Raw genomic sequence first — 23,697 nt, forward strand, 5'->3', positions numbered from 1 at the left:
CTCACTTTAAGTTACTTTACTGATGAAGAATCGACACCTACTTGATACCATTCAAACAAACAACCCGAGATTAAATTAATGAAGGGAGATGGAGATAACTCACCCCTATAGCACGTCTGTCCATTAAGAGCCTTACATTAAATTTCCGGGAAGAAGGAAGTTACCCTTTAACAATAACAACACATTCAGTAGGCCTTACTTTCAAGTTAATACAGGTTTATTCAGTTGCACATTTATCCTGATCTCGGTTATTGAGGGGTGGGGGAACCCCATTAGTTATAGTTCAGAATTGAGGGCAAATTAGTTCTTCCGGAGACAACCTTCCGAGCGGTGAAACTGGAAAGCGGGGTACCTCCGGGAGAAAACCGCGCTTCACCCAAGGCCCTTCGGCGTGAAAGTTCGGCGCTCTCCCGAGCTCTGTCCCTTTAAGAAGCGTCTCTTCTCGCTAAATTGCATCAGGCACACGCGCGGCTTCCGTGCTCGAGCCGGTGGCCTTTTCCTCCCCACCTCCCTCCCTTTGCGAGGCGCGCTCGCTGCCGAGACCAGCGTGCACGCTCTCTCGGCTTTTCTAAGGCGGAGCTGGCGGATGGGCGCGCGCTCTCGCTGGCCAGTCGCGTGGTCTCCTTGCTTCTCCATATTGCTGCGGCGGCATCAAGAGGAGACGGGGGAGGGGGGACGTCGGGGTTGGGTTTCCAGGGTGGGGGGAGGAAGCCGGCGGCTCGACCCCCCCTCGCTTTGGGTGTAGACTTTACCTGAGCGGAGAATTAGCGAAGGAGAGAGGAAAAAAGGGGGACGCAGGGCTGGGCTCGGCGGTTCTGGAAAGGGGGAGTCGGCAAAGTTTGGGGCGGGCGCGTGTTGTCCGCGAGAGCCTGGAGGCGGGCGAACGAAGAGGCTCTACGGGGGTGCAGATGGCTACCCAGGTGGAAGCTCTACTGCCCGCCAACCCGCTCCTGCCTGCCGAGGAACACGGGCTGGTTATCAAGAAGCCTCAAGAGAAGGGCGAGCACCTCATGCACCAAGGAGAGAAGGCCAACGCCGATGAGGGCAAGGGGGGCGGCCCCGACAGCTGCAGCAAGGAAGAAGGCGGCTGCGGCGGCAACGTGGGAGACCATCTGCGCCGAAACGGGGCCCTGCTGAAGCCCCCCAGCATCAAGCAGCAGAAGGAGGACAGCAACCACCAGGAGAAGGAGAACCTGCTGCACCAAAGGAGCGGCGGCATTATAGAGTCAAACCGGCTGCCCGGAGAAGCTAGCAGCAGCAGCAGCAGCGGCGGCGAGGAAGGCGGCGAGCAGGGAGGAGTTGGCCGCAAGGAATTCATCGAGGCCCCTCCACCCAAGGTGAACCCTTGGACTAAAAACGCCCCGGCGGCGTTAGTCACTCTCAACGGACAGTCTCCTCCAGGTGGGTAGGTAGGATGAGTCCTTTGGTGCGGCCGAGGTTGGCAGGGCAGGCGTGTGTGTCTGTGTGTTGGGGGGGGGGTGTTGGTTGGTTGTGGGGGTGATGGGCTTATTCTGATACGGCAAGCGGGAGCCAGTCGTTCGAGGTGGGGAGTCCTCCCTCTGCAATATGGTGACATGCTCTTCCCCCCCTTAACAGAACTCCACCCTGTCTTTGTCCATGTACGCCCACCCTGTGCTACTTCACCCGGCACCTCGGTGAGCCTATTGGCAAAAAAACTGATTCGGGAGGGAATGAAACGGGAGGGGACTAATGGAGGTCGGTGAAAGCATGCTACCGGGGGGGGGGTGTTTCAAAACCAAGCGTGAAATAATATCCGTAGACCTCGGTGATTGCAAAATGCGCCCCGTGAACTGTTCCCCGCCCCCCAGCAAACCTCTTCTCCCTGTCCGCGTGCTTGGTGGGAATTTGCTTTTTTCCTTGTAAAGTTACGGCCGGGGGTGGGGTGAGTGGTTGGGTGTATTGGATTCTTCTACGTTCACTTCCCGGCGAACTGCCAGTATTGCGATGTATCGAGATTCGTAAACGTTTTAACGAGCTGGAGCGGGAGACCCCCGCGCCGCTTCCTTTTCCTAAATAGGCCTAGTTGAATAGCGCGGTGCTGGGCGAAGGCTAAGAATATCTGGCGGTGAATGTGTAGCGCCGTCTAAAGTAGACGTGCCCGAGATCTTTGGCGTGAATGGAAGGAGGGAGAGGGGAAAAGAGGAAAAATTAAGGGGTGGTAACCGGAGCCATCCTTTATCCTAGGCACCCAAGGACTTTTAAACCGCATGCTGATATATTTAAAAAAAAACCGTCGGCGCTTTGATCTGCTTGAATTGGGGTGTATGCGTGGTGGGGAGAAGCGACCCCACATACACCCACAGTAGCTACCGAGAGCCAAGCCCCCTCCACCCTCCCTTGAAACGGAGGAGGAGGGCACCCGAAGCGCGTGTAGCCGATGAGGGCAGACCGAGCGCTGACTTAAGCGAGGCCGAGGCGGCGGTGGGTCATGCGGCTCAACCGGGGCGGGGCACTGGGGAAAGTGCTGCATTTCGAAGGTTCCACGGCGTTGTTGCGGCGTTTTGTAGGCCCCAACGCAAACGTGCCTCTGGCGACGGTTTGAGCGCTCCGTCGCCCAAACGCCTCGCCGCCCAATGGCTAGGCGTGTGTGTGTGTGTCGCCGATTCGGCGTTTCCTCCCTTTCCCAGCATTCCACTGCAGTAAAGGCAACGTGGTTTTTCTTTGGGTTACGAGCATGTGATTTTCCTCAACTCGCTCCGAAGCCTTGCTTTTTTCGGACTCCCCCTATCCGGCTGTGTCGTATATAGTCCGTCTTGTTTTTTTTTTTTTTTAGCTTTGTGCTCCTGGAGGAAAGCTGCTTTAAAGCCCCTTCGGATAGCTGTCGCGACTTGTAGCGATAACGAAGCCTACGCCTAGGACGGAAGGCAGGAAAACAGGCCTCTCTGCACCTGTATGTTCCTGTAATGTATTGCCATTTATTTATGAAAAGGGCGCTTCCCCTCACGCTTAACGTGGTGCACACCGATGGTGCAAGAAGGTCCCTAAAGTATGTGGGGCAAAGGTCTTTCAAATGTCCACGTGTGCTTATTCCTTTCTACTATAGTTTAAGTGCAGATGGGCTTTTCTGTTGTAGTAGAGGCAATGAGGCCTTCAGTTTCATCGCTGAAATCTGATCTAACGTTTATCCTGGGAGGAGACTGAAAAAGGAGAATCTCGTTCATTTCCTTAACTATGGTAAATTGACTTTGGGGATGACAACTTTGTCTCCCTTGTGTGATATAAATATATAGCATTAACAAAATTAAAAACAGTACTGCTTTGTTGGACAAAACTGGAAAGCTATGTGGTATATTTTCTTTGCAAACATATGGTTTCAAGTGAAATAAAAGATTTAATATAACCATAAGTTGGTACTTATGAATTTGAAATCTGATCTTTTCGGCTTTTTGAGTAGCGAGTAAAGAGCTATTTAGCAGACAAATAATTTGTCAAGCCCTCATGGTAGTTTAAATAGTTTATGAATATTGATTATTGTTTATTGATGAATGTATGTATATGTAATCTGATATGAATTATTCAGTTTCATTGAGGCATAGATTGCACACCATCTGGTTTCTCTCCAAAATTGGGGAAAATACATTTACATTTTGTACTTAAGTTTTGATCTGATACAGTAAAACTGGAAGAAATGTGATAGTACTGAGGTAGTTTAATCTGTTTAGCATAACAAGAAAGACCCATATTCAGGTAGGCCATAAGCCATACAAACTAGATAATTCACTTTCAGTTCCACCAACCTCCTAGGGTTGCTGTTTGGGGAAATAAAATGGATATCTCCACAATAGATTTTTGTAGGATTTTGGAGGAAAGGCAAAATATCAAGCAAATAAAGTAGGCTGCCCTGTAACCTGTTTACATAAACACAGAGATAAAAGTTAACTTGGCTGTTGAGCAACTCATGTAAATGCTGTCTTTAATTGGAAATAATTTGTTTTGGCTTTATCTCTCCTTTATTTTTTTCTTAAGTCAGCCTAAATGCTCCCTGCCTGTGTTTCCCCAACAACCCTCTAAGATGAGTTAGCCTAAAGAGAGTAATGGCCCAAAGTCAGTAAATTGGCTTTCGTGCCTAAGAGAGGACTAGAATTCATGGTCTCCTGAATTTTAACTTTGCATCTGTTCCACAATAAATATTTAAGTTATTTGTGGGCATTTTTGTTGAAAAGTACATGTTGCTGATTGTGAGAGCATAGTGTTAAAATGAAGTGCAATACTATTGATAAACACTTTTTCTCTTAAATAAGAAATATGTTTCCTTTCTTTTTCTCTTATGACAGGTTGTTTGGAATTCTATAAGCAAAATCTAAAGAAATTTTGTCTCAAGATATTTTTTAGATTTGATTAGGCTTCAAACTTTTAAACTCGTAAAGGGTGATTCATAATGGAAACCTGTCCTGTCATCATTGCCACTGCCAGTTTATGTACCCATGGACAGTTATGTACCCTTGGATAGTTACAGCAATACACTTTCCATATTCCTTTCCTTCTTTGTCTGATACAGATTACTCCCAGTACAGCTAATTTAACAATAGAGAGAAAAGAAACATGGGTGTGCGCATACATTCCCAGGTTGGATTAAGCAATTGCAGATTACCAGCATGGATTGAATTGATACAACTAACCAGAACTGTTTTTTTAAAGCGTCCTGTGTTATGCTATTTATTTGCTAGAGATGAACATGGGAACATTTATATTTGTGTGATACTCAATATCAAAGGTGATTATTGTTTAAGAGTTTGTTGTTACGCTTCAAATGTGTGCATGTGTTATGAGAAAGCATACAATATTGAAATTTTACTTTATATGATGTTTATCAAAGTGGATTGTTGATAAAAGGACACACCCAATTGAATATCTATTATTGAGGTACACTGTTCTAATAAAATACTAGACTGAAAGTATTGGAAGTGGTGATAGAGATCTTCTAAATCCATTCTGTTACTGCAACATCTGACTAATGGCCATCAAGCCTTCATTTAAATACCTGCAGTGAAGGAACACTTCCTACCTCTGAGGCAGTTTGATTTTGTGGAAATTAAGAAATTAAAAGTAGATGTTTATTCAATGTCTTTCAGAAGAAATGAAGTCACCTAAGGGGAAATTTTATCTTGAGATCTGTATGCATGTTTTTTATATTTTCCTTTTGGTGCTGTATGCTGTTAAATCTAATGTCTCTATTAATACAAAATTAGAATACTAATGAATACTAGGAAAGAATGAGTTTTCCTAAAAGGCAGTGTGACAGAGTACTTATTTAGAAGTGGGTTAGAAACCAGATTCAGATTCCATTTAGTTTATTGTTCACTAACAGATGTTAAGTTTCATCTCTTCCTTGACCTAAAACAAACAAAATGTTAAAAAGTTCTATTTATGTAGTTACTTACCAAGCACATCTAAATTATATTAATGTAATCAAAATATATTTATAATCCCCAAGGCATGTCACAACTTTTGAGCACCCCTAATGTTTGGAAATTTAAAGTTGAAAAATAAGACACACCCTAAAGGTTGCATGACTGTTACGAAAATAATACAGGTAGTCCTTAACTTACAACCACAATTGTACCTAAAATTTCCATTTGTTAAGTTGTGCCCCATTTTATGACTTTTTTGGCCATAGTTGTTAAGCGAATCACTGCAGTTGTTAAGTGTGATGTAGTTGTTAATTTACTTGGCTTCCCCCATTGACTTGGCTTGTTAGAAGTCAGCTGGGAAGTTAGTGGTGGTGATCACATGACTACAAGACACTGCAATTGTCATAAATGCACACCAGTTGTTAAGTGGCTAAAGTTTGGAAATGACTAAGTGTGAAAACAGGTCATGAGGTACTTTTCAGTGCAGTTGTAACTTTGAACAGTGGCTCAATGTATGGTTGTTAAATCAAGGACTACCTATATTGGAGCTGGAGGGTGGGAAGAGAAACCTTAGGGGATATCTGGTGTAACTAGAGAAAAGGCTGATATAAATATAATGAACATCTGGTTGTTGTTGTTTATTTCCAAAGCATTGTATTTTTGCTGATCTCACAGCACAATCTCCAATTCAGTCTTATAAGCTTGCAGTATCACAATACAGTTACAACTGATCAAAGTTACACAAATGGCTATTTGGCTATGAATTCCATAGACTGAATAAGTAAGATTAGGGTGCATAATTTATAGTGGAGATACTGAAAGATATGGATATCTTTGACAAGCCTACACTAGAATGTCGTTTGCCTTATGTTTCTTGAATAGAAATGTTAGATTAGAGCCCCCCTCATTAAATAAATCGGGTAAGAAATTGAGGTAGTTAGAGATTTTATTTTCCTGAGCTCAAAGATCACTGCAGATGGGGACTGCAGCCAAGAAATCAAAAGATGCTTGCTTTTGGGGAGCAAACTATGACAACTCTAGACAGCATACTAAAAAGCAGAGACATCACCCTGCCAATAAAAGTCATATAGTCAAGGCTATGGTTTTCCCAGTTGCAATGTATGACTGTGTAAGTTGGACCATAAGGAAGGCTGAGCGCCAAAGAATTGAGGCCTTCGAACTATGGTGCTGGAGAAGACTCCTGTGAGTCCCTTGAACTGCAAGGCTATCAAACCAGTCCATCCTAAAGGAGATCAGCCCTGACTGCTCTTTAGAACAGTGTTTTTCAACCTTTTTTGTGCAAAGGCACACTTTTTTCATGAAAAAAATCACGAGGCACACCACCATTAGAAAATGTTAAAAAAATTTAACTCTGTGCCTATATTGACTATATATAAAGTGTTTTTCCCACGGCACACCTTACACTATGTCACGGCACACTAGTGTGCCACGGCACAGTGGTTGAAAAACACTGCTTTAGAAGGCCAGATCCTGAAGATGAAACTCAAATATTTTGGCCACCTAATGGAGAAGGAAGGACTCACTGGAGTAGAGCCTAATGCTGGGAAAGATTGAGGGCAAGAGAAGAAGGGAGGACAGAGAATTAGGTGGCTGGCTGGAGTCACCGAAGCAGTAGACGTGAGCTTAAATGGACTCCAGAGAATGGTAGTGGTCCGCCGGCAGCCTGTGGAGCTCCCAGCAGAGATGGGCAGCGAAGAGGTTGGGGAAGAACATGGGCCAGTCCTGGAGTCTGGGGAAGGCTTGGACGACAACTCTGTGTCGGAGACAGAGAGGGTCAGGGCCCTCTGGGAGTTATGTGCTGCCTCCGGAGGTTCCAGAGTCGGACAGCAGCGAGGCAGAGGAACAGGCTCCCCCTATTCACGCATGCGCAAAGCTGCCAGAAGGCAAGAACAGTTAAAATAGAAGGAACGACTTGGGAGTAAGGTTTGGAGGTAATTGTCCCCCTCCCATAGGACATAAAGGAGGAGCAAAGGCACATGAACCTTTGCAGGAAGCAACTTGATTCATGCTGGTCAGTTTACCTTCTGAAAATATTTGGACTCTTTGCTCCATGTGGCCTTGCCAAGCTAATTGCCACTTAAGTCTTTGGCAGCCTTTTCAAAGAAGATAAAGGTGGGTGCTTATCAGTCTTATCCTGAAGGACTTTGGTAGCCTGGTGTAGAACTCTTTACTACTATTTGAAACTCATTATGGGCTGTGGATGAATATAATTCACAGCCTAAAAAAGAGGGTTTTTGGACAATTATGTGTGTTTTACTGTGTCAGGAAGCCTAGGTCAGAACAGGTAGTGGACAGGAAGGCCTGGAGGAACGTTGCCATGGGGTTGCGATGCGTCGGACACGACTTTGCAACTAACAACATTAAATAAATATGAAAAAAATACACAGATTTCTTCAATGCAGGTTAATTATGCAAATTGTTAAAATATCCTTATCTGCACTGTTTTACAGGAAGTCCTTAACTGATGATGGTTCATTCAATGACATTCAATTACTGAATGCAGTAATGACTGCATCACTTGGCAACAGAAGTTCTGATCCCAATTGTTATAAATCAACAAATTTGGGGAAGTTAGGCCATGCTTTGTCAAGTTAAATCTTAAACATTACTGTTTCTGCAAAATAACTTTGTGTAATTTTATTTTACAAAAGGTACTGTGCAATATTTGGGATTCTGCTCTTGAAGGAACCATTAGTTTACCTGATAATATGTGCTACTATTCTATGAGTCTGTTATACTTGCTTAATTTTTAAGATTATCTCATTGTTCTAGTATTGTTTTTCATCTTACATTTCAAGAAGAATATTATGGTACAATTATCATTGAGAAGAAACTAGCCCTTTTTTAATGCTTATAAAGCTCCAGGTGCTGCATACCCTTTCTCTTCCTCAGTAGTTTTACAGGATAAAGTTCTCTTTCAGAAGATGTTAATAGTGTTTCAATTTGCCTGAATCTGTTTGCTAGGATTATGCAACAGAAAAATGAAAATTGAATAGTTGAGGGATCCTTGTTGCTCTCTGAACTTGATTAGACTAGCACTGATAATGTTACCTAGTTTTTTGCAAGAAAAAAACCATTTGTTAGCTGCAAATATCCTCCTTTATTAGAAATGTAGTTGCTTCAATTTCTAACTCATACCTCAGTTTTGAAAGAAAGGTAGCAATATCATAGCATTGTCATTTGCTGAATTCTGTATTAGAGGGCTGCAGAATATTCCAAGATTGGAACAAAATAAATGCTGAGGCATTTTGTTTCATGTTTAAATGATCCAGCATTCTGCTCTTGCCCTTTAAAAAAAAACCTCCAACCTATGAATAATAATATAGCCAATAAAACAACAGGTTGCTAGTGATCGGAATGAATTGAAGGAAAGAAAGACAGAATTAAGAGTTAACCATATAACCTGCCTGGTATGTAAAATTATTTCCATTTTTAAATTATTTCATTTAGGGAAAATTCATAGGTTGTAATGCATGAATTCTACTTTCATGATTTGAAGCAATTTTTAGCAAATTACCAAATGTGTAAAAATAAAAACCTATTGTGCTTGTGCATTAACAAGCAGCTTTAGAAGTAGTAGCCAGAAAAAGTAATTTTCACTGTTTGGTTACTGATTATGAGCTATTTGTATCTGTTGTTGCTGGGGTTAGCTGTTTATGCAGTAGGGATGTTTAAAACATTTAATTCCTTTTAAGGAGTCATATTTAGGCTACTTTTTCTGCAAGCTAGGTGATAAATATCATTTAGCGTGTACTAGTCCAGCTACTTAGAACAGAAAGTGGAGGAATTAGGTTATTCACATTGTTTTGATGATGGAACACTGAAAATATTTTGAATTAGGTTTTGCTGGAAGAGAACCCTTTTGGAATGTACTGATTGAGGGTATTGTTCCACTAATCATTTCCCCCTCCTCATACTTGTTAACTGCAATTTCATCTACTTTTGGTACAAAGGATGATGCTTCTGAAAAAATAGTTTTATATTATTATCTTTTTAATTCATCATTGTCTAAGTAAACTGTTTTTGGCTTAAGGCCAGATATACTTCAAAGTTTGGAGTGATTCTCACAGAGTTTTTTGTATGTTGCTGTTTTTGCAAAGGCTTTTGAGGTATGTAAAAAACTGATAATACTTGTTTTACATTTTTCTTAGTTCTTGTTTTATTAAATATAAAAATATATATTTTAAATTATTGAGCAACATTTAGTCTTTTGGAATATATGAGTATGAGTATATAATAATTAAGCCCCATATTTTATATGTTTCCCTAATTGATCCATGAAATGCCATAACAATATTCTAATTTAAGCTTACTTTGTTTTAAATAAGTTGATTTTTTTATGCAATCAACAGAAAGAATAAAATTACTTAATATTTGACACAAGTTCAGAATCAAATGTCATTCCCCTTCCATTTTCCCCTTAACTTTCAGATTAATTTTAGATATTTTCTTTGATCATTGCTTGTTCATGAAAAATTGAATAAAGTAATATTAAATGAAAAGATTAATAGGATATTGTTTGGGTTTTTTGTATTTGCCCCCCAAATTATACAGAATTTATCTATTAACTTACACCCTATTTCTGTTGTATTCTTTATTTTGTTTTTAGAGTAAAACTGGCTTAACATTTGTATGCCAAGTTTACTATGCATATAAAAATGTGATTGCAGCTGGTATATTGAAGTTGTGATTCTTATAAAAGAAAAGGTTTTATGGACATTCCATGCTTTTCTGATTTTTTTGTTTACCACAACAGAATTAATTTTCTAACTTGGAATGTATAGTATATCTAATATAATTTAAGTTGAGAAATAGTAAATATCTATTTTTAAAATGATCAGTGCTTTTGATTAATGCATATTAAAAAAGCCAATATTTAGAATAAAAAAGGGAAAGAAGCACTTATGGTCTACTTGTCATTTTCCTACAGACATATGATTAACTATGATGGGAGCAGAACACTGGACTACATAAGTTTTAAATATGAAGCTACATAATGTTGACATTTGGGAAACAATTGCGAAACAATTGCAAATTAACTGTGACTTAATCCTGGTATTTAATCATTTTTCCTTGTCTATGCAGAGTATAGTTGGAAAGAAACTAGATCTAAAAATCATTTTTGAATGAATCTGTTATCTTGGCCTTACGGCTTGCTGGAAATAATACTTATTTTTGTAGAAGAATATAGGATGACACATTTTATCAAGAAAGAGAGAATTAAACTGCAATCGCTTTCAAGATTTATTGAAAACTTTCTTATTCTGTGGCAGTTTATTGGTTGATTTGTAATGAATATGCTTAAAGTACTTTCAATCAGAAGACATTTTTTATTTAGTAATGCCTAACATAATGTTAATAAATAAAGCCAGGCATACATAATGCATTTTCTTGAGGTAGAAAATTAGTTTAGATCACTAATGGGTTTTACGGAAATCAATATTTAGCATGTGTAGTATAGTATTTCAGTTTTCAGATTTCTTCTAAAAATGTCTTAATTTGGGTTGTCGAATTCCTGGAAAGTTTACACTTGGATATTTTATTGGGCTGGGCTAAGGATCAGAAGAAGGGACAGAACTTGCATTTTTATATTAAAGATGGAAATAGAGCCTTGTCACCACTAGTGCTCTGCTTTGTTTAGGTATTCAGTGCAGAAGAGAGATTTTTTTGAACCTTTTTTGAACATCAACCTTTTTTGAACATCTTTTTGTTTTACATAGAATTCTATTGCCTATGACCATGAAATCCACTATTTAATTATAAAGCTGGACTAGCTGCAGTTGAAAGATTCATAATTGTGGATAATCGTGTCCTCCCGCTACCGAACTGGTAGTGAAGAAAATAGGATACCATTACTGGAGCATATGTGTGTGCTCACTGACATACAAGAGTTGTGGGATTACATATGCAAAAAGAATCATTGCTGGCACTACAAAGTGAACTTACTAATATTTATATATTCTTTGGTTTAATGTATATTACAGAATGGTTTTTATCTATGGAGAGATTTGGGATTGCAGTTTGTCTTGCGCACAGCAGGATGTTGGACAAAAGACTTTCTTTCCAAAATGAATTTATGTAGCTATGTGGGATTCTGATACATTTGTTGAGAAATGACACAGAAAAATAACTGCAAAGTGTCTTGTAGTTTAGTATACAAAAAATAATAATTATAGCTATCATTGTAGTTGAAAACTTACCATGTATTCATTAAATGAAATCTTGAAATACTTGCAATCATGAACACATAAAGGAATTCAGAATTCTCAAACAGTACCCATGTATATCATCATCATCCTAGCAGATTGTCTATCCATTGCAAGATGAAGGCGTCGTTCGCATGTTTCCAATCAATATGTTCTTGAGCATTCCTTTGCCAGTTGGGCCTGCAATACTTTGCTCCATCTTATTTTAGATCTCTTTTGTGGATGCTTTTTATCAAGTGGAATACATTCTATGACTGCCTTAGTCCATCAGTTCTTGTTATGTGACCAACCTATTTCCATTTAGATTCTTTTACTGTTTTGATGGCATCATATATTTTCATTTGTTCTCTAATCCATGTGCAGGTCTTTCTATCTTGTGATGCCAAGCATGTATTTTTCCATAGCTCTTTGTGCCACTTGTAATTTTTGTATTGATTGTGCGGTTAGTGTTCATGTTTCGCTGGCATATATTAGAGCAGTTAGCACACACTGATCGAAAACTTTTCAGGCATAGGGAGAGGTTCTTGAAAATTACACCTATGTATTTCTACTAGAATATACACCATGAGAGTTAATATCTTACAGTCACAAGAATGTAAGGCTATAAAGGTCTATGAATGAATGAAAAAGTTGATGTTTCTGGTGTTTTTAAAGTCAAGGCTGAGAGGTTTTCTGATAGTCTCTCTCTCTCTCTCTCTCTCTCTCTCTCTCTCTCTCTCACACACACACACACACACACACCACACCACACCACACCACACCACACACACTGATCACTCTAGATCACTGACTTGAACACTGGAAGATGTTATCATTTCTGACATTCCAGGCTGTATAGTCCACAAATATACTATGGGAGACTGCTATTTTCTGAGTGCTGCATGTTCTAGATTATCTTCAAAAGTAGTTTTTGAGAGATTACTAAATCTGCATCCTTATTTTTCCAAGAACAGAAATCAATTGTACCAGATTAAAGTAATAACAAAAATTTCAGAAAGATGTTCTTGTTTTAAATGGACATTATGCTCTGTAGACACTGTCTGCTATCTTCCTGTATTTGCATATCCTGTATTTGCAAAGAAATGGTTGCTGTTAATTAAACCTCTGTAGTTTACTTTGGTGTAAACTTTTATTTAATTAAAATTATTTACTTAATGAGTAAGCTTTGGTAAAGTTACCGTGGAGTGAGATGTGTGGCTAATAAATTTTACGAATAAATCAGCTGTATAGCTTAACTGTCTGTAAAACTGGTAAGTATGATTTGTTAGCAAAAATGTCTGATTTTGAGCAAAAGAAATTTTAGGGACAATTTTTTTTAAGCTTGCAGCAAAGAATTTTGCAGTCTTTGTGTTTCACAAAAGAGTAAATTGTTTTGATCTTACTAGCCATGTGCCATGTGCCATGTGGTCTTCCAAGGTAAATATTTTTTTTGACTGCATCCCCATTGGAAAAAGGTTCCCCCTTACAAAACAACAATTCCAACTCTTAACGGAATCGGTTCTCTCAGTATCTCCCTTTTGTGACTAGGATTTCCAGTTGTGAACAATAAATTCATCTTTCCCTATCCATCTCTTGTATCTTATATTTTGTGAAGCTTTCTAAACTCTTCTAAGTTCAGTTGTTGTAAGTTTCTTTCTGAAACTTGATAAGCTTGATTTTGAAAAGTTTATTAGTTTATAGTGAACAATTTGTAGGTTTTATTCTTAAATATCAGGTCTTTAAAAACTGCTACTGGATTTTTAAGTAGATTCTCTATACCATTGTGTGGGAGTGCATTTTTTCTGGGTATTCAGTTTATAAATTTTATGATAGTTGAAATGTCCTATTTGTTATCTTGCTAATATGAGAAGAAAAAGCATCTGGTAAAACTAGTATTTGGTACAGCAATATCTAGGAACATACGGTACAGCAGTCACTTCGTGTGCATCCAAAATAAAGTTTGGGTAGCATTGGCACTGAATGAGCTACTGTGCTTTTTCCTTTTCTTTTACCTTATGATATTTTTATAATGAGAACATAAATACAAGACAAATCACTGGAAGGCTTGTAAGCTGGCATAGTCATGAAAGACAAAAAAATCATCTCTGTAACTGGAGCTCTCAAAATATAAGCAATTGCAAAAACAAACTTTTCTTGTTTGAATTCATTACCTTATTCACTGTAATGCTATTGGTAGGTTTAGTTTAAACTATTTAACAAGCTTGTCTTTTTGTATCTTAGAGTATCTACTGTTGACAGAGTTTCTTCACAGGTAGGCAGTATTTAGTTCTGGCAGAGTGGGTGTACTCCAGGTCCCCCTTCTCTGGAACAGCATCACCCCAGAGATAAGGACTTTGCTCTTTTTCAGAAAGCTTTGAAAACAAGGCTTGGGATTGATGTTTTGTTTTGTTTAATTTGACTGTTTATAAGATTGTTTGAATCTGAACTGTCCCTTATTTGATTTTATGTTTTCTCTAGTTTTGTAGGCTATGCAAAGTCCATTGGGCTTGGATTGCTAAAAAATTCAAATAAATAAAATAAAACTTATTTTTGTTTTTAGCGATTTTGGACTTTTAAATGATTATTCATAATTAGTTTAACTTTTGAACTATAGCCCCAGATATCCTTATTTTCTGGGATTTTTAAAAAGTTTCTTAAATTGCGCTGTTTTTCCTCTTCTAGCTCACAGAATTTGGTATAGAGTGATATGTATTATAATGCATAATATTCAGGCCCTGTGGTAAGATGGGTGGCTTATAAATTTTACAAATGAAAATATGTGATCTCATTGGGTTAGATCATTGGGACAAATGGGAAATTTATCTATAGTCTCTGGATATTGAAATCAATGTGTAAATGATGTTAGTTAATAAAGAACAAAACTGCTTATCAAGTGACATTCATTTAAACAGATCAAGAAGATTGAAACCACAATCAACTTTACTATATTAAAAAAAATGTAAAAATAAAATAAAATAATTCCTATCAAAATAATTGCCTGATAATTATAGCAGTGACATCCAAAACATTACCATGTTTCCAATCTAATATTGTCTTCTAAATCATGTATCCAGCTCGCCCTGTTTTATGTTTAAGCATGAATAATATTATACAATAATATATTAATTTTCTACAATAATATTGTAGAAAAGGAGGCAGAGCTGGGGGGGCGGAGTTAAGTACATCATCAGTTTAGAGTCATGTTCCCACAAACAGTTCAAAGTCCATCTACTCCTGAATTATGTTGATCCTTATCTGGTGCCAATTTGGTGTTGAACCTTAGTTGCCTAGATTATTGTGTATAGGTTTAAATAAATCTGTGCTACAACTTAATACAGGGTCCTGATCCTTTGTGCTTGACAGTTATAGTTTTTAGATAACAAATTTTCTCTGTCCATTATCGTTAATTCAAATGTTGTACTTCTTAAATGCCTGATTCTACTGTGTGCTGCTTGGAGAGTCCAAGCATGGGTTATCTTCTGTCTATTTGGCCAGAGACTGAGAAGTAAAAGCTTTGGTCACACCTCTTCCTCTTGGCTGAGCCCAGTTTTTTTTCTTCTTAGTCTGGCTAGAGAGACACGTTTAATCATTCTCCATGCTTGGAGTCTTCTAATTAGTGACACAAAAGCTTGAAAAAAAACAGCAAAGGGATTCATTTGAACAGGGGGCTTCCCCCCCCCCCGAGACAGAGAGGCAGTGTTAATTAGCTAATTGCTGCGGTGTGAGCAACGTCAGAGGCTTTCCAGTGGCTTGGAGGGAGCGCCAACGCCGTTTTCATGGCCTGAGGGAGCGGCATCTCAATTGAAGCCGACCCTTACTCTTTCGGGCTCTTAGTTGCCTGCAGCCTGCGTCTTCAGTTGCTGCCACCTCCACGCTTCCTAGAATTGCTTCCTAGAATTGTTGCAGGACTGAGACTTTGACATCTGCTCCAAGTTCCGCATCTCTTGTTGCGCTTGGAAACTGTGTTGTTTGTTTCACATCATTTCTTATTGCTGGCATTCACAGTGAGTTATTGCAGCCACCTCGATTCGTTCGAGAGGCAGAACCTTTCTTGGATCTACTAGCCAGCATTATATTGGGGGGGTCTTCCCAGGCTTGGGATTTGCCCCAAATTTGAATTGCAACTAGAGTGGGAAAATTAAGTATCACTAATTATCGAATCATTTGCAAAATGGCGGGCCGTTCTTTGCCTGTAAGCAGCAGCCAGGCTGAACCTTCCCCAAGGCACCAAAGGTCATCTTCAAGGGGGCCTTCAAACAAGTCCCAGGCCCAGATTCAAGGAGGGCTTCATCAGCTTCTGAGAAAGATGCAAAGAGGCAAAGGGCATTGGGAAAACAATTCTCCAAGGCCCAGAAGCAGGCAGTAGACAGGGTTTCTAGAATTCTAGTGAGCAGGCCTGAGGTTTCCTGCCCGTTGGAGACAGAACTGCCCTTGCAGATTCTGGAAGATAGCCAACTGAATTTTGGTCATCTAATGATACCAATGAGATGCATGCCTTTCAGGCAGCCTCTTATGAGAAGGATTTTGCTCCCCTCTCCTGGCTAGCATCTGCAGCATCGGAGCCTGCTTCTGCTCCCATTCCTTTTCATTACCTCGCCTGCGTAGAGGCACAGGTGCTGTTGCTGCTGCTCCCTGGTTTCCTCGCTTATCTCAACCACGCAGCCCAGCAGATCTTTGCCCGGTGAGTCTTCCTTCGCTTCTATTCTAGCTACCTCCCCCACGCCCCAGCCAAGGTATCTATTCTTTTCCCAAGCTATTTCCCTCCGTCTGGGCTCTCCCTTGCACAGCTGAGCCTAGGATTCAGTTTAAAATCCAGGGCGGGGAGGGGGGCAACAGAGCAGCCAGGAGGAGGGGAAAAAGTTTTTCTTTTTTACCAAGCTATTTCTTTTTTCACAAGGAGAGGAGGAGAGAGGGAGGAGGGAGGAAGACAGAGAAGGAGTGAGAGAAAGGAAAGGAGAGAGGAAGGGAGGAATTCAGGAGAGAGGAAGAAAAGGAGGAAGGAAGTGAGAGGGAAAGAGGAAAGAAGTGAGGGGAGGAGTGAAAAAGAAAGCAAGAAATATGGAGAGTGAGGAGAGTAAGAAAGAGGGAAGGAGAAAGGGAGAGAAAGGGGGGAAGGAGGGAGGAAGAGAAAGAGGAAAAGAGGAAAGGAGAAAGGGAGAGAGAAGGGGAAGAGAGGGAGGAAGAGAGGTGAGAGACACAACTGAACTTTACTTATGAAAAGGTGTTAATTATGTCAATGGAAGAGATAGGAAACTGCATTAGTGATATATATGTTTGGGACAACCATGACCTGTATTACTGAGAATCTCTCTGTAGACATCAAGCTCCAGAATCCTTGCTTTGCTGCAGAGTAAAGAGCAACATCCTGGTTTATTTGCACAGAGAAGGCAGGCAGGGAGTTGGTAGGGTTTATTTATTCACTTAGCAAAGCCTTAAGCCAGATGTGAACACACACATATTGTAAGTATTCTGATTTTCAGAGCAGAAATGGCAGAAGCAGAAAAATCAAAGAAGAAATGTAGACAATATAGTGTGGAATATCTGAAGTATGGATTTATACCAGGACCATCAAACCAGCAGCTGCCACAGTGCCTTCTATGTGAAAAAGTATTTTCTGATGAGGCAATGAAGCCTTCCAGACTGAATGAACATCCTGACAAGGCAGACAAGAACCTAACTTTTTTCAATCACTTTGTGACAACTTGCAAAAGCGCCCAACACTGTCACACGTTTTACAATGCTTCCCAACAAAACACTGATGGTTTGCGTGCATCATACAACATTTCATTGCTGATTGCTAAGTCTAAGGCTTCAACAAGCCCATTCATCACATTAAGAATTTACTGAACAGTGAAGTAGTTACTAAATTTACTGAGTTTACGAAGTTACTAAGGTTCTTGATAAATGACTATCAGACTTTGAAAATTTGGTATCAGTGGATCATGTTTAACAATTTTGTTAAATTAACTAAAAAGGTTTTTAAATTGGATTTTGAATAAATGTGCAATTAATTGTTACAGTTTTGAATTTTACTGTTACTATCTTCCTTCCATCGTGCAAACCATCCAGTCACATGACCCCCCCAGCCACGCCCACCAAGCCCTGCCCACAGAACCGGTAGTAAAAAATTTGATTTCCACCACTGGGTGGGGAGTACTGAGGATCAGTTTGTAGCACCAAGGGGACGGTGGACTGAAAAAGTTTGGGAACCACTGCACTGGACCCTATCCTAGTTGAGGGTAAGGATATGAGGAAGGCTCTTCCTTACATGTACAGGAGGGCGGAGTGAAGGACTATCCCCTACTATCGCAGTCCTTTTGGGCCCTGGAGACAGGGTTCAACACCCCCTCTTATCAAAGACCATACCCCAGAGTATTGACCGACCTCAGGACAGGTCCATCTTTAGAGATAGGGTCAGACAACTTCAGACCAGGCAGCCCTTTCAGGGGTCTAACAACCGGCCCTTTCGCCGCTCTAAGTGACTTTCAATCTGGTCATCTCATTGACGGTCGATTAGCACTATTTGCCAGTTAATTGCAAGATATCACTACAGACATCTGGGCTTTGCAAACAGTAAGACTTCCTCACTCTAGAATTCTATTCCATACCCCCGAGACGCTTCATCTGGTGCTCCATTCCCAGAGACAACATGAAAAGAGCACTGATAGAAACGAAGATCCAGCACTTGCTGGACATTCAATGTTACCTGGACGACATCCTCATCCAGTTGTCCCCGTTTAAGGCAGGTCTCCAGCTCACGGTCCAGGTCCTCCAGAGAAATAGGTTTTCCATAAACATGGAAAAAAGTCACATGATACCTAACACCAGGCTTCTCCATCTGGGAGAAGGGATAAACATAGAGACCTGCGAAGTTTATCTCTCCCAGGAACATCGTGCATCAGAGATCCGGGAGCAGCATCTCCAACGCCAAGGTCTGGGTCCCTCTGAGGGTGAGTCATTCCCTGGAGTGGTGGACATCATCAGCCATAGAAAGAGGATGCCTGTTCAAAGAACTGAGCCATGTGAGCATAATGTCAGATGCCCGTCTCTCTGGCTTGGGAGCCCATCTGCAGTCCTTGGTTACTCAGGGTCAGTCGTCACTGGAGGACCTGCAACACAACAACTGGCTAGAACTGAGAGCAGCACATTTGGTGCTTCACCACTTCCAGGGATAGGTATCCGGCCAACATGTTACATTGCTCATAGACAACGTGGCGGCCAAAGTGTATGTGAACCGGCAGGGGCACCCGTTCAAGGGCACTCATTCCGGAAATGGAGCATATGGGTCTCTGGGCGAAGAAGCACATCCTCTCCCTACAGGCGGAGCACATTCAGAAACCACCAAGCTACAGGCGGACTGGTTGAGCAGAACCATCATCAACCAATCCAAATGGAACCTTTCCCAACAACTGTGAATCTGTTTGCCAGTCCGGAGAACACCTATCTGCCATGGTTCTTCTCCCGGTTCCCATTGCCAGGGCTGAAGAAACCAACACTCTTCACTCCCTGTGGCCTCTGGCCCTGGAGAATCCAGACACTCAGTGGTTCCAGTTGACCATATGGCACTTGAGAGGGATATCCTGAGGGCAGATCACCTGTCTAGCAAGGTGATTCAAACCATACAAGCCTCCAGACAGCCTTCTACGAATTGCATCTTCAATGCAACCTGGGCTGCATTTTGCCGATGGTGCGCCAAGGGGAAGATAGTTCCCACTTGATGTCAGCCCCGCACATTTTGGATTTCCTTCAGGAGGGACTCAACAGAGAACTATCCCATAACACTCTCCGCAGGCAAGTGGCCGTTTTGTCCACAATTTTGAAATACGACAAATTAGCAGTCTCTTGCCCACCACCTGAGGGTTCACAGTTTCCTGAAGGGGGTGACTAATCTTAAGCCACCTATGATAGATATCCTACTTGGGACCATTTGCTGTTCTACAGGCTGTCACTTCTCCTCTGTTCGAGTCATTGAAGTAGTCTTTGGCTTCTAATCTTCAAAGTCGCCTTCCTTGTGGCTATCACCTCTGCCAGGAGGATTTCCGAACTGGCAGCCTCTCTTTGAGGGAGGACTTGTGTATTTTCCACCTGAACAGAGTCATGCAGTTGGCTCCAGCCTTCACCCCCAAAGTCAACTCCTGGTTCCATAGGGTCCAGGAGGTCATCTTGCCCAATTTTTGCCTGAGACCTAGTCATCCTCGGGAATGGTGATGGCATACCTTGGTTGTTAGATGAGCTCTCCGTAGAGACATCAGGAGAATCAGGAGAACCGCCTCCTTCAGACAGGGGGAATCTATTTGTTTCCTTTCAACCAACATCCATGGGGAAGAAGGTAACACCATCCACCATAGGTCACTGGTTGCGGGCCTGCATTGCTATGGCCTATGTTCTTTTGCCATGCTCTTCATTGCAATGCACTTGTCTTCTACATTCAGTTTCACTGCAAGTGGCAAACATTAAGGTATGTTAAATATGTAGAATGCAGTCTGTTAATATGAATGCGATCAGGATAGGAAAAACATGTGCTTGTTGAATTGGAATAAAATTCTTATGGCCCTCTGCAGCATAACAGAAGTAGAATGAGGCTTTATGCTGGGTTAGTTTTTTTTCTGCTTGTGTGTAATCAAGCTGTGTAATGAATTTGTATTACTGGGAACATTTGTCTGATTTTATGTTTTTAAATGGGGCAGTTATAATTGAAAATTATTCCTGTTGTGAATATTACAGGATTTCATTTTTCCAAAATGAAAAATTGCTGTTTAATAAAAAGAAAAAAAATCAGTTTATTTTATACTGAATTACAAAAGCAAGAAAAATGGGATTTTGTGATAAAAATACATTGCAGTTGATCCTTGAGTTACAATCATATTGTATCTCAACATTTCCATTGCTAAGCAAGTCTATTTTTAAATGAATCATGCCCCATTTTATGACCTTATTTGCCATAGTTGTTAAGCAAATCACTACAATTGTTAAGTGAATCACACGGTTGCTAAATTAATTTAGCTCCCCCATTGACTTGTCAGAAGCTGGCTGGGAAGATTGCTAATCGTGATCACATGACCCCAGGGTACTGCAACCATCATAAAGACATATTGGTGCCAAGTGCCTGAATTTTGATCATGTGACCATGGGAATGCTACAATGATCGTAAATGTGGGTCATAAGTAACTTTTTTTCAATGCTATTTTAACTTTGAGTGGTCACTAAATAAATGTTCGTAAGTAGAGGACTACAATACCTATAAGTATTCCTCCAAAAGGTTTTACTAAACATTATTTCAGGGATTGTTCCTTGCACTCCCTCGGTTTGCTTTTCTATTTTTCCATTAGTTATAAAAGATCTAAGAGAAGAAAGTGATATCTCTTATAGAATATTGCAGTTGTTGATACTTGGGAAACTAATTTTATAATCTTGTGCTTGCAGTGGTTGTTTTGTGAAGGTGTGTCCTAGTTTTCAAACAAGAAAACACTATTTGGGCTACATTTATTTATGAAATGGAAATTTCTTATTAACTTTAGCATAATATCACTGGATTCTAGACTTGGACTTGTTTATTTCTGTAGCATTTTCCAAGACTCCTAGTTAGAATATTTTAATTTGCTTTGGAACTGTGAACACTTCTGGGAAGAAATTGGAGTTTGTAGGCATGAACTGAATGCTATATGTTGTAGGATTGATATTTGTATCTCCTTTACCTTTGGTATTGCAAATGTAATAACTTACTAAAGTGTTCTTTTAATTCTGCATCTCTGGTGGTGTGAAAATTAAAAAAACTATATACTAGCCTGGTTAAAAATATAGATATTTGATTTCCCAGTTCTTGAGAGAAAGAAAATAGGTCAAAACACAAACTGTTTGGAAATGCACACTAAAGTGATTTTGAAATAATTCAGTTTACATAGCTTTGCCAGTTATGTCAAAGATTTTACTTCGAAGTAATATAATAGGCTAAATAGTATGGCTGCAGTGGCAAGTTTATTCTAGTAAGAGTCAGTGTAGGTCACATTGGCTGCTACTGTTAAGAGTCAGAGTTAAAAATAATCCCTTGTGTACAGTTCTGCATTTAGCAATTCAAACATAAAATGAAAATATTTTAAATTCTATATACTATTTAATTCTGGACAAACAATATACATTAAATAATTATCCTTATTCTAGAGCAGATCCTCAGGATACAATAGCAATTGGCACCAGAAACTCAATCTCTTAAGTGACACGAGCAAAAGCATGGTGTTGCATGACCATGTTGCTTAGTGATGGCAATTCCACTAGTCCCAGTTGCTGCTGTTAAATGAGGACCACAGGGGTTGTTAAAAGGCCTCCTGTGATCATAGCTTCCTTATTGAGTTAGCTTGTGGGAAGTCTGCATGGAATGTCAGAAATTGCAATCATATGACCACAGAGACATTGATGGCAGGAAATAGGAGGACCTATTGTAAGTCCCCTTGCCGTTCATTGAACAGTCACCAAGTGCATGGGTGTAACCTGTGAACTGCCTACAAAGGGATTAAAATTCCCATGGAAAACGACTGAATCCCTACTAAGAGAAAAGGGGTTCTCATTTTAGACTCTTATCACCTGTGTTATCTTACCCAAAGTTGGTCGAAATATTATGAGGTTGAAAATGTCTGCAAAATTTCATTGCAAAGAATTGCAAATTCTTAGAAGATTTACAAATGTTTAAGTGTTTTGTGCCATAATTATTACAATTCCAATGCATATTTAAAATTAGAGTGTAGTAGATTCTTGCATTCTTGGTATTAGGCTGTTGATTGTTTCCTGAAAAAATACTTTTAGTGCTCTAAACATGAGTCTATTACAAGGGATCAGAATATTGCTTAACTCCTTTTTTCTTTCATGTTAAATTCTAAATAGTTATTTCTGTAATTCTAGTACAGTATCTGTATATTATACTCAAGAGAGAGAAAAATGAACATTGTTGAATTGCTTTTTGATCTCGCATAGTATGAACAGACAACTTTTTGCTTCCAATAATGTGCAAGTTGCTGGAGAGGGAAAAAATTGTATGTATATATAGCTTTAGTTTGATTGAAATAAAATGTATAGCTAGAATCACAAATATTTAGAACAAAAAAACCAAAACACAAAAAGTATATTTTAATATAGGAAGGCATGGTTTATGTACCTTGTGCCAAGCCATGATATGGCTTATTTCATTTTGTCTTAGATATGTAAAATCAGCCAGTGGTCTATAAAATATAACTTATGACAGTACAGGTTGGGAATTTAGCCAGTTGCATCTTATTCAATATTTATTATTTATCATAATTGGTGACCATAATATTCTAAAATTTGTAATTAGCCACTATATTATTTTGATGCATCACTATATTTGTTGTGTCAGTTTGTTTTTCAACAGATAACTTGCTGCAAGCAACAGAATAATAGAAATAGGTTTTAAGTTACAAATTATAATTTGAAAAAAAAAATAGCTGTGCAATAACAGTGGAAGCATAATAAATATTAGGGATTAAGAAAATGAAGTTTCACTCCCCTGTAGTTTTACCATAAACAATATTAAATTAACTTTCTTTTTTTGACTACAGTAAATGATAAGATCTGATCAGCTCTAATCAAATTCAACAGTCCAGTAATACTTTTAAACTTTTTCTGCAATTGTGGGGTGGATACATTATATTGGTCATACATGCACCCAAATGCCTTCACATTTCTGAAGGTTTTTTTCCATCCCAATGAACCTATAGTAGATTACTGGATTTTACTGTCGGTTGGAACAGAAAGCTAGTATCTTGCTACCTAACTGAACAGGTTCTCTGTGTTCAGGCGTAAATTTTCCCCCAGACATCTGATTTTGCTGATAAACGAGCAATGGAGATTACCAACATATATTGTTTAAGAATAATCTAAATATATTCTGCTATATAAAAGTTTAGAAAATGCAGTGTATAAGAAAATTCCTTTGTGCAAAAGGACCTTCATCTTTACATGTCCCATCCTTGATGGACAATTTGGGCTTATAAATTCAAATTAAAAAAATATTCTCTTGAAGAGATTCTGTTACTATTGTTAAAAAGATATAGGAGATGACCAGGCTGAGCGTGACGGAGAGGTCAAGAACATCATCAGTTTGAAGTCCC

General features: G+C 39.7%; 1 protein-coding gene across 4 annotated transcripts in view; it reads left to right on the forward strand.

The window, feature by feature from the left end:
• Window positions 1-229: 229 nt before the first annotated feature.
• Window positions 230-23,697, forward strand: part of LARP1 (La ribonucleoprotein 1, translational regulator) — an 89,374-nt gene continuing 65,906 nt past the window's right edge. For 3 of the 4 annotated variants that reach the window (XM_032212170.1, XM_032212172.1, XM_032212171.1), the window contains exon 1: window positions 230-1,401. In XM_032212170.1, the coding sequence (XP_032068061.1) occupies window positions 909-1,401 (493 nt within the window). In that variant the 5' untranslated portion in view covers window positions 230-908. Of the gene's footprint in view, window positions 1,402-2,794; window positions 2,912-23,697 lie in introns of all 4 variants that reach the window. The other variant, XM_032212173.1, reaches the window with a different exon arrangement.

Source organism: Thamnophis elegans, chromosome 2, assembly GCF_009769535.1.
Source record: "Thamnophis elegans isolate rThaEle1 chromosome 2, rThaEle1.pri, whole genome shotgun sequence".
Lineage (NCBI taxonomy): Eukaryota > Metazoa > Chordata > Lepidosauria > Squamata > Colubridae > Thamnophis > Thamnophis elegans.